We start from the raw sequence: 12149 nt of genomic DNA on the forward strand, positions 1-12149 counted from the left end.
GGCACTTTACTGGTGTCTGCACACTGCACACATATGCAAATGTCCCTCGTAATCTATGCGAGTCTGCAGGGCATACAGTGGTCCTGGGCTGCCGGTGAGCAGAATCATATAGTTTAAAACCCTAATTAAAAAAAAAAAAACAAAGCCCTGGGAGTTCCAGGCGTGGCTCAGCAGTTAACGAACCAGACTAGTATCCATGAGGACTTGGGTTTGATTCCTGGCCTTGCTCAGTGGGTTAAGGATCCAGCGTTGCTATGACTGTGGTGTGGGCTGGCAGTCACAGCTGCGATTCGAACCCCCAGCCTGGGAACGTCCATATGCCTGCACCCCTAAAAAAAAATAAGACCAAAAAAAAAAAAAAATCCCTGGAGTTCTTACTGTGGTGCAACAGGATCAGCAGCATTTCTTCAGTGCCAAGAGGCGGGTTCAATCCCCAGCCCAGCACAGTGGGTCAGTGGGTTAGGGATCCAGCATTGCTGCAGCTGTGGCATAGGTTGCAACTGCAGCTCGGATCTGATCCCTGGCCTGGAACTCCATATGGCAGAAGGCGCCCAAAAAAGAAAAAAGGAAAGCAACAACAACATCCCTAGCAACAATGACAGGACCCAGAAAACAGCAGGTCTCCATAAGTATTCTAAATCATTTATTTTTGGCTCTTTTTTTTTCTTCTCATTCTTAATCATGTGTGGCAAGAATGTAGTTGACAGAAAACTGAGCATCACTTTATGTAAGAAACAAAGATAAGGAGTTCCCTTGTGGCCCAGCAGTTAAGGACTTGAGGTTGTCATTGCTATGGCTCAGGTTCAATCCAGGGCCCAGGATTCTGCATGCCACAGGTACAACAACAACAAACAAACAAAACAAAACAAAACAAAAGATGAGAAGTTTCAGAAAATTACAGAGAAATCAATGCTTATTTTCTTCCTAATACAAACCCAATATGATAAGGATTGTTCATCATAAAACACCAGGCAAATATTACCTACTGAATGACTTCCAAATTACAGGGAAGCAAATGTCAATTCTTTATTACAGTAATCAACGAGGAGATTTACCTTCAGCACCATTCATCTCTATTTAGAGTTTATTACTTAGAGAAATTCTGCAGCATAAGGCCTAGCAACAAATTCAGTAAATACACAGAATGCAATCTCAAGGACTTTTTAAAATGGTGCTCAGCTTATTCAGCCACAGGCAAAAATCTCATCATAAAACCTAAGGATTCTTCTTGTAACGGCAGAAGAAATGGGTAGGAAGGAGGGGGATGGATAAGAAGGATCCAGTGGGACCTGGAAGGGAAAAATGAGAACTGCTTTCTCAACCCACCTGCAAAATATCCCGAACTTCCCAGCTTAAAATCCATCACTATGAAACCCACCATAATTTTTTGAATACATAGGAGCAAAGATAGAATGTAATAATTATTCTTAAAGAATTCACATGGGCGGAGATAAAATGTAATTAAGTATTCATGATTTTTTTTTCCTCCAAATACCTGATACATCACTGCCCCTGGCCAATACACACACAAACTATCCTTTTCTCTGGCCTGCACTAACACTAGTTATTCAGAGTTTGACAGTAAATAAACAACTAACTACACGGCTCTCAGAGTATTATCAGATACCAGGCTGCATGGGTGGTGGGAGTTATCAGGAGAAAATGAATTTGATGGGAAAATAAATTTCTTCTGTACAATACAATCAGGAGCCTCTGATACCAGAAAAGGATTTGTTGCCTAAGAGCAGAAGCTAAAAGCACAGAATCCAGGAGTCAAACAAGAAAACAGTCCAGGTCAAAAGCCTGGAGACTCATGCTGGCAGCAGGTTTCTAGCTAAGGGCTGGCTGGGCCAGAAGAAAAGGCTCAGTGTGGGTGTGACAGGAAGAGCTATTTCTCAGAAGGCCAAGTGCACAGTTAGCTATCAGATGAGGCATTTCCATCGATGACATGCAAGTGACCTGGAAGAAGCTGTGCAAGATGCCTTTCTTATAACTGCTGTGTAGCCCAGCCTCAAACAGTATCTGGATCAATGGCATTACACCAAAATCAAACATGTTTCCAGACCGTTAGGACAGTTTTCCCCAATTTGGAGAAACAGTCTTCTCTGCAGACTAAATAAAGCTTTTCATATGAGGCACCAAAAGGCAAATAGGTCACCCAGCACAGAATCCTACAGGAGGCTGCGTGCCCTTTCCCTTTGCTTGCCTTGCTTGCTTGCAAACAATAAAAACCTTTCTGAACAAATGAAAGTGAACTTTGAAACCAGCAAAACATTTCAGGCACCCTGCCACAAAGATATTCTCCAAGCAACTGCAGGCCATTTGCTGTCCTGTGTAGCTCTAAATTCCTTGCCACATACTGGATCTGTGGTTAAAGGAGCCCAGCAGAGAATTACAGGTTTGATGCTTTGATGTGAAAAAATCACTACCAGATCTCAAAAGATGAGAAAAAAACTGGCAAATTTTTCGGTATGATGGTGCACGTGGGGCCGCATTTAAGCCAATGTTTTATCTTCACTTAACATCTAAACTGTATTTTTTTCTCCCCTGTTTTAAATTAAAAAGCTCTACTCACATCAACAGCCAGCATTTATTATCATCCTTCCCACAATCTGCCAAGTACTGCACAAGGGTTTTCACATGCATACACCCATAAAGACTTACAACAGCCCCAGTATCCCCATTTTGCAAGAGAGCAAACTGAGACCCAGGAATGCAGCATAGCTGGGATTCAAGCCTGAGTCTAAGGCCAGAGCCTCTTTCTGCTAAATGGAACATGTTCCATAAATTACACAGAAAATGGGTTATTCTAAAAATAATACTGGGATTTACCATCCCTATACAAATAAGTTATCAGTACATGAAAATATAATAAAAGAGTGAGTGCACCTAAACAATTACCAGTCTTGAGAACATCTTAGTTACCAGGCTCAGCACAGCTTGGGATGATGACAGCCCTCACAGCCAAAAGAGAAGGAGGAAAAAAAAGAGAGAGTCCAAATCCAAAGACTCAAGCTTCTGTCAGAAACCAAGACTGTCTTCGAAGTTGGAGGTGACCCATCTTAAAACTCAAAATTCAAATTAGTCATTCAAAATCTGCCATTTTGTATTCATTTCCTTCAGAATCAGTAATGATTTCACAGTCAGAGATCCATACAAGAGGAAAAAAAAAGGGGGGGGGGGGAGACAATGTATGAAAAGGCAATTCATTGAAGAATTTGTCCAAAGAGCCAATAAACATGCAGAGAAGTTCAATTTCACACACATACACAAGTTCAAACAATTCTATACTACTTTTCTTCTCTCTCCTCTTTGTGGATAGCAGTTTAACAGTCAAAGCAAACTTGCCCCCAAAATTACCCAAATGAACTAAAATATATGGTCACACTTTCATTATTTTTAATTTTTTTTAAATAGGAAGTACTGTGACAGGAGGATTTCAGCTTTAGTTTAAAAAGAAAAACTGTGTTCGTGGGAATTTAGACATAAAGCTATACATTTGTATATACATAGACAAAAGTTTGCTAGGACAGAAAAAAATTAGTAACGATGATCATGGAGAGGGAGAAAAACTGATCCTTTTCTACCTTGTATGATTTTTATTCTGCACTGAATTTTTTATGAAGGAGCCTGGTTACTCAAAATTAGATTTAGGATCAAAAGAGTACTACAGTAAAAATGCTTCATCACCTGGAGAGCAACCTCACAGAGAGGGCCATGCTAATTCCCACTGGGCTCACAATCCACATTTCAATACTTTGTGGTTTAGACAGAAAGTTTTTGACCTGTGTTCCTTTAGCCCTGGACTAAAGTTTCACTTCGTCACAATGGCAGGACTGGGCTGTGACTCATCTTCCTCTGCAAAACAATGAAAGTTCTAGTTCAATGGGAAAACACTACTCGAGCTGCCAGTTCACTGAACTGTTCGAATCAAGGTCAAAATATTGGGGCAGGAGCAAGGGAGTCGCTGTGTCCAGATCCTATCTGACTTTCACACCAGTCCTTCTGGGTGGCCCACCAACCAAATCCTGAATTTGCAAATGATTGGAGTAGGAAGCGCCTGGGCCCCTCTAACTAGTAGGGTCAAAGCACGCAAGAGAAACATGAAACCAGGACCCCTATCATGATCATACCTTTCAAGTAATGCCAAGGAAAAACACAACGAAAAAGATGTCAGGGTGCACAGCTTCCGCTTAAATGTGTTTTATCTACCATATGAACATAATTGGATTTCCCCTTCCTAGACTCTAGGGAGCAGGCAAAGCTCATCACCAACTGACTCTGCTTTTATAATTTTTACAGATCTTACTATACCTTTTACTTAAGCTGCAGCTGTAACTATAGCTTTCAAGGTGCTTTAAAATATGTTACACATTAATTCCAACCGCAATCCCCTGGGGAATACTACTGGTTGGGGAACCCGTCTCAGAAGTTCAGTGCCCAACTTAACACAGTCGGTGGTGGGGGTGGGGGGGACTGAGACTCAGGTCCCCTCCCTTGAACCCTTCCTCAGTACCCTGTTCACCACGCTTCTCATTTCCTCCCAAATTCTTCCGTTTCAAGGTCACTTTGCCTACCCTTTACCCAGTTGAACAATTTTTTTCTCTCAAGCTTCTGCAAATCACATTCCACCCAGTTTTCCTAACCACCAACTCATTTTCTTTATAAACATGAAGATCGGCTAAAAAGTCACAAGCCCAGAGCTATTTGCCCAACCCTCACCGCACTCTGATCACCCAAGTGCTGTGCCCCTTTATTCTCATACAGTCGGGCAGCCCCTGACATCTGATAATCATACCCCTTCCTTTCAAACTAACGGAGAACCTTAGAAGAACCCCCACCCGTCCACCTCCGCATTCACACACAGACACCTCAGCCCTGATGAAATTCTCATTCCAAAGGTCTCCACCTGCCTTGCTTCATGAAAACACTACCAACCAGGAGCCTTGTCTCTTCAGAGAGGTCTGCTCCGAGTGCCCCGAGTTAGCCTGTTGCCCTGTGATCACTTCCAGGAGCTTCTTCCTGATGACAGCTGATCCTCGGATGGGCCACAGGCTCATATAACATCCTCTCCTACATCAGCACAAACCGGAAACCCAGAGGTCCAGCCGTCCGGCTGCTCCGAGGAATGTGCCCATCCAGCGGCTCCACAAGCAGACAAGTGAGACTTTCCTGCTTAACGGAGGTGGGTGCTGAGGTACAGCAGTGGCAAAGCTTTCTTCGTGCCCCTCTTCTGGAGCTTTCAGTCTAGGAGGGAGCCAGGAACACTCCCCTGGGCGCCTCCATCCTGAATCTATGTTACAATCACTTGGAGAGTTTTGAAAAGCTGCCAAGTCCAGGCCTCAGTCTAATTGCAGCAGGATCCTGAGTGTGGGGTTCCCAAACCCTGGTGATTCTAATGTGGAACCAAGGTTGAGAGGATTTGAACCCATTCATCTAAAAAGGAAATGGCTTGACACAGAGACCTGTCAGCTTGACAAGAGAGCAGGAAGGCTGGCCAGAAAAGCAAGACCTCCCAGAAGCAGCTTCCTGAGCAGGGCAACTTCTAGACATAAATCACCAAATAACTTTGTATTTCACACATGCCAAAAAAAAAGCCTTTTTTTTTAATTTTTTTTATTTTTGTTCCTGCTCAATTAGATTATCTGTAAGTAACATTTGGTCATCTGTACACAGACATCAAGATTAAGAAAAGGGGAGTTCCCGTCGTGGCGCAGTGGTTAACGAATCCAACTAGGAACCATGAGTTTGCAGGTTTGATCCCTGGTCTTGCTCAGTGGGTTAAGGATCTGGCGTTGCCGTGAGCTGTGGTGTAGGTCGCAGACGCGGCTCAGATCCTGCGTTGCTGTGGCTCTGGTGTGGGTTTGGCAGCTACAGCTCTGATTAGACCCCTAGCCTGGGAACCTCCAAATGCTTGGGGAGCGGCCCAAGAAATGGCAAAAAGACAAAAAAAAAAAAAAAGATTAAGAAAAGGAAAGGTAAATATTTTAAAATGTAAAGATTGTATATCACAGATAGATACAGATATTCAGATTTCAGCTTGCTCAATTTCCCCTTGTTGTATCTGAATGGAGAGCTGAGAGGCAAATGCGCTAAGCGAACATTCCCTGTTTTGGAAGACAACATAGGGCAAAAGGATGGACAATTTCAAGAATAACACTGAAAAAGGCTCATTTTGAACAATATCAATTTAAATTTACTCCATCTGATTACTTCTCTTATTATTGCCTTTAGGTTTCACAACAGTCGTTTGAAACATCAACCCCTGAATTGTCAAAAGATTAATGCAAAACACTAATGGTTTCACTCTTCCCACCTTACTTGAGGTCCGTAAAAAAGGATTCATCCCAAAGTTTAATCTATTATGGCGACTACTTGGAAGACCAAAAAAGGTCACTTATTGCAATAGAATATGTCATCCATAAACGTGTACTTTTTAATACTTTTATATAACAAGATCACTAAAGAGATCTACCCTGCAGATTCAAGAAAATATTAAACTAAGAACAGCCAATAAGAAGAGCACCTAGGCTCTTGCAGAATCTGGAAGCACGTACACACTGGTTTTCTGTTTTTATTAAAGTAACATGCCCTGAAATTTTTTTTTTAATGTTTTCTATTTTTCCTCAAGCCTTTAGACCAGTCACACGTCAGAAAAAGAATGCTATCTGAATGAACCAGAATCCCATTTTTTTTAAGACGGTATCTTTATAAAATTAAAATTTTAGCTGAATACAGTAAATATTTGAGTAAATTAACACACTATCCCTTCCCTAATAATTTGGTACCAAATATAAAGTATATTTTTGTTTTTCTTTTTTTCAATATAATGATTTTTATTTTTTTCTATTATAGCTGGTTTACAGAGTTCTGTCAATTTTCTACTGTACAGCCTGGTGACCCAATTACACATACATGTATACATTTTTTTCCTCACATTATCATCCTCCGTCATAAGTGACTAGATACCGTTCCCAGTGCTACACAGCAAGATCTCATTGCTAATCCATTCCCAAGGCAATAGTCTGCATCTATTAACCTCAAGCTCCCACTCCATCTCATTCCCTCCCTCTCCCCCAGAATTTATATTTAAAGCTTCAATCTTCTCCTTTAACAGTTTGCTTATTATTTAAAGGTTTGTTTGTTTTTTCTTCTAATTCTCTGATTTCAACCACTGTAGTTACCTGAGACTGTAACAAGACAGTAAGATACAGAGTAGCAGGCGATAAAGAAAGACTATTCATGCTGTGGAAGGAAGAGGATTAAGTGAGAGTCAAGAGATATCACTGAATGGCCACAAGGCTGCAAGGCTGCTCCAGGACATGGGGTTTTAATTCAGGTCCCTGACAGGTATTTTAATTTTCTGCTGAGACCATATGGCTCTTTTACTAAGAGAGAAAAGTAACAGCCAAAGAAAAGAATTATAGCACACTGATCTCCTAGTATACTAAAGCTGCTAAGAAAATACGGGCTGTTCCAATCCTTTCACTTTATTTATTGATTGATTGATTGATTTTTTTTTTTTTAGGGCTGTACCTGCATTATATGGAAATTCCCAGTCTAGGGGTTGAATGGGAGCTGTAGCCGCCTCCCTACACCACAGCCATAGCAACTCGGGATCCAAGCCGTGTCTGCAACCTACACCCACAGCTCACGGCAAGGCAGGATCCTTAACCCACTAAGCGAGGCCAGGGATTAAGCCCACATCCTCATGGATACTAGTCAGGCCCGTTAGCACTGAGCCACAACGGGAACTCCTCCTCTCACTTTAAATGTGGTCCAGAGTGAGGATGCCTACCAGTATTTACCACCTCATTCATACGGAGTTAGAAAGGAAAACATCCACAGGGCAAGATGTAATTCCAAAGGAAAGAAAACAATTTAAAAAAAAATTCTAACCAGCCTAAAAGTTTTCCCTTAGTAACAATATTCAAGCATGACATATGAGATCAAATAATACTCATCACTTGAGATTTTTTTGTTCCTCTGAAAGCTTATACGACCAGTACATAAAAAGATAGATTAAATAAGATATGGACGTCTGAACCGATCAGAAAAACTACGTCACCCTGGAAATAAACTCCAGTGACAGAAAAGTACGTAACCACAGCCAATGTGAAGTTTTGCATCTGCGTTTCCTCTGAGCAAGGCTCTGTTCAAACAAATTCCCCTCCATTTACCGCCCCCCGCCCCAGTACAAATTCTCCCATTAAGAGCTCCGAACTAACTATTTTTAAAAGTAAAATCAAGTCCAATATGGGATGAGCACATCACCACACAACAGCACAAAGGAAACTTTCTAGGACAGTAAACAGTCAACACATCATAAGCTAGTCCGAAAGTACGTGAAGCATATGTGTCACAACAGATAGATGGTTCCCTGACTGCTTTTTCCTAAGAAGCCAAGAACTGGAAAATGATCACATTCTCAAGAGAAGGATGAAGCTGACAGCCCGGGTCTCCACTTTTCTGGGTTTACAATGGCGTCAGGAAGGACAGGACGGGCTGCTCCCATCCCCGGCCAGCCCCTGCCTTCTGCAGCTGTTACCCAGATGCAGGGTTCAGGAGGTGACCGAGAGAACCCTGTCTTTGCTGACGTCCTCTGTGCAAAACCTCATGGACAGGAGGGCCGGGGGCCGGGCAAGGTGACAAACTTACCTGGTAAAGGCTTGCCTGCCTGGCGAGCACCAGGCCCTGGCAAATCAAATCTGCATTTCTTCCCACGGAAGGTGGTGGCTGCCGGGCCGCTCATTACCTATATTGGCTTAAAGGACGAGGAAAAGAGGCAGAGGAAGTGGATTTTAACAAAAGCAGCTTTCGAACTGCACACTGGGATGTCCTGTTTTGGGGTGGCTTTTATTTTTCCCATGAGAGGATCTGACTAAACCTAACTGAATCTCTTCTAAATACCAGACAGGAAGTTACACTTAGCAGTTAGTGAAAACTCCTTAGGGTCATTTTTGGCGGCTGTTGTTTTAATTGTCACAGCGAAGGGCCTTTGAATGTTTCTGATCTACTACAAAGAGATTTATAACTTTGCTTCCTGTTTTGACAGCGTCAGCTGGTAAGGGACGCCTCCACCCACCTCCTCACCATTAGGTGTATAAATAGAGGCGCTTGCCGTAGGTATACAACTGGGCCAAGTGTCTAGTTACATATTAACTCTACTTCAAAGAATAAACTGGATCTGTTATTTCACCTTAATATGCATATAAGTCTTGGGAAAATGAAACTCAAAAGGATTTCTTAATTCCTTAGAAATTGCCAGTATGGAAAAAATAAACGCAACCACATAGAATAAGGTGATGAGAGGTGACAGTTTTGACTCATACTTTCCAGCCTATTCTCTCTTGTGTATTTGCCTTGCTCTTTTGCTATCTCTCATGTAGATGCCAACCACACACATACAACCAGCAAGGAAAATCATTACCCATATTACCTCCCATCTGCTTTCTTATTCCTGTTCTAAAGCTTTTTCTCCCCTGTTCTCACATAGAAACTTTCCACTTACAAGCCAAGATTTTCATAAAATATGTACCCTTGTTAGGATACACACAGACTTAAATCAGAAGGCATCTCTCTTCCTGCTACTGACTGAGATACAGAAAAGAGAACTAGTCATTTCTTGTCTCACCCTAGTCTCCTCCTTATCTCTGTATTTCTCTAGACTAGTAGCCATCTGAAAGGCAAAATACTCTCTCTAAGCCTCAATCTCCAAATCTGTAAAATGGGAATAGTGACCTCACCTGTCTCCTGGGATGTTGTAAGGATAGTGAGGTGAAAAGCACGGTGATACACATTATGTCACATAGTCTAAAGCCTGATTTTTTTTGTTTGGTTTTTTGGTAACAGCTTTATTGAGATATACTCAATATGCAATTAACACATTTAAAGTGTTGGAGTTCCCCTCATGGCTCAGTGGTTAACAAATCTGACTGGGAACCATGAGGTTGCAGGTTCGATCCCTGGCCTCGCTCAGTGGGTTAAGCATCTGGCGTTGCCGTGAGCTGTGGTGTAGGTCGCAGACACGGCTCGGATCCCAAATTACTGTGGCTGCAGTGTGGGCCGGCAGCTACAACTTGGTTTCGACCCCTAGCCTGGAAACCTCCATATGCCAGGGGAGCGGCCCTAGAAAAGGCAAAAAGACAAAAAATAAAATAAAAAATAAAGTGTATAACACAGTGGTTATAAGTGTATTTGTAGAGTGGTATATCCATCACCACAATCAATTTTGGAACATTTTCATCACCCCAAAATGCACTAGTCAACGATGGAAATCTAAGCAGTCTAGAGATCTGCCTCTCCTGAGCATTCTGCAGAAATAAAATCATTCAATCCATGGTCTTTTACAACTGACTTCCTTCACTTAGCATAATGTTTTCAAAGTTCATCCACGTTGTCATACGCGTCAGTACTTCATTTCTTTTTATGGCTGAATAATCTTCCATTATCTGAATACCCTACATTTTATTTATTCTCTTAGCAGTTGACGGAACTTGGGTTGCTTCTACCTTTCAGCTAATATGAATAATGTCGCTCTGAGCTTTCGTGTACAAGTTTTTATGTTGACATATGTCTTCATTTTTCTTGAGTATATACACCCAGGAGTAGCACTGCTAGGTTGTATAGTAACTCTATACAAAACTGCCAGACAGTTTTCCACAGTGTTGCACCATCGTACATTCCCACTAACAATGTATAAAGGTTCTAGTTCTCTACAGACTCACAACATGGACTGTGATCTGTTTTTTTACTACAGTCACCCTAGTGAGGCTGAAGGAACAACTCATCATGGTCTGGTATCATTTCCCTGATGGTTATCCAAGTCCAATTTGTATCAGCATCCCAAAAATGTCTCCATTTTTATAGGCACGGCTAAATACTCAAAACACACAACAACCAGTAAGACATGGGTACCACTTAATCAGAACAGATACCAGCTATAGTGCTGAAGCAAGATCTGAAAGGTGTCTAGCTTTACCAGCAGCAATGTTCCCATACGTATGAAAGACTTTCAACATTTAAAACTGGTATAAAGTAGTATGCCAGCTAAATACTGCTAGTCCTCATCTCCACCGAGAGGCTGCTAAAGCAGCTGTCTCTTCTTCCTCTTCCAAAGGGCTGCTTAAGAAAAGTTATAAGAAAATTAAATTCTCAATGAGCATGACCTTTTAATCTTTATATCAGTTATTTCCACCTATCTTGCTATATGTGTCTTCCTCCTAAATAGAAAGTCTCAATTAAAGCAGCCTTTTATTAGTGAATAACCATAATTATTTACAGGAACGAGATTTTTTTTTTTGCCTTTTTAGGGCTGCACTCGAAGCATATGGAGGTTCCCAGGCTAGGGGTCCAATTGGAGCTACAGCTGCTACAGCCACAGCAATGCAGGATCCGAGCCTGTCTGCAACCTACACCACAGCTCACTGCAATGTCAGAATCTTAACCCACTGAGAGGGGCCAGGGATCGAACCTGCAACCTCATGGTTCCTAGTCAGATTAGTTTCCACTGTGCCATGACAGGTACTCCAATAGGAACAAATTTTAGACCAGATAGGATTTAAGACTGAGGAAATCACAAAATTTGAAGGAAGCCAAGAGGGATAAGTTAGCATACAGACACCAGCAATATTTTCCCCTTTTCTCTTAAAAAAAAAAAAAAAAAAAAAAAGGAGTTCCCGTCGTGGCGCAGTGGTTAACGAATCCGACTAGGAACCATGAGGTTGCGGGTTCAGTCCCTGCCCTTGCTCAGTGGGTTAAGGATCTGGCGTTGCCGTGAGCTGTGGTGTAGGTTGCAGACGCGGCTCGGATCCCGCATTGCTGTGGCTCTGGCGTAGGCTGGTGGCTACAGCTCCGATTCAACCCCTAGCCTGGGAACCTCCATATGCCGCAGGAGCGGCCCAAGAAATAGCAACAACAACAACAAAAAAGACAAAAGACAAAAAAAAAAGGATATTAGGAGGATAATAATTATTCTAATTCAAAGGGATTGACTAATTCAAAGAGATTATCTAATTCAAAAATCTGACTCAAAGGGATTATTATATTTCCTAATTCAAAGGGATTATCATTTTTTTTTTCAGACCTGGTGTGTGAACAAATTCATGTACAGTGCTGTTAATTACCTCTTTCCAAAACACTCTATTTTA

General features: G+C 41.8%; 1 protein-coding gene across 9 annotated transcripts in view; it reads right to left on the reverse strand.

Moving 5' to 3' along the window:
• UTRN (utrophin) overlaps positions 1–12149 on the reverse strand; it is a 537684-nt gene that overhangs the window by 470289 nt on the left and 55246 nt on the right. For 7 of the 9 annotated variants that reach the window (XM_047770001.1, XM_047770005.1, XM_047770006.1 and 4 more), the window contains exon 1: positions 8659–8998. The exons of 1 other annotated variant lie outside the window; for it this stretch is intronic. In XM_047770001.1, the coding sequence (XP_047625957.1) occupies positions 8659–8752 (94 nt within the window). In that variant the 5' untranslated portion in view covers positions 8753–8998. Of the gene's footprint in view, positions 1–4938; positions 5395–8658; positions 8999–12149 lie in introns of those variants that run through there. One more of the 9 variants, XM_047770008.1, reaches the window with a different exon arrangement.

This window comes from Phacochoerus africanus, chromosome 2, assembly GCF_016906955.1.
Source record: "Phacochoerus africanus isolate WHEZ1 chromosome 2, ROS_Pafr_v1, whole genome shotgun sequence".
Taxonomy (NCBI): domain Eukaryota; kingdom Metazoa; phylum Chordata; class Mammalia; order Artiodactyla; family Suidae; genus Phacochoerus; species Phacochoerus africanus.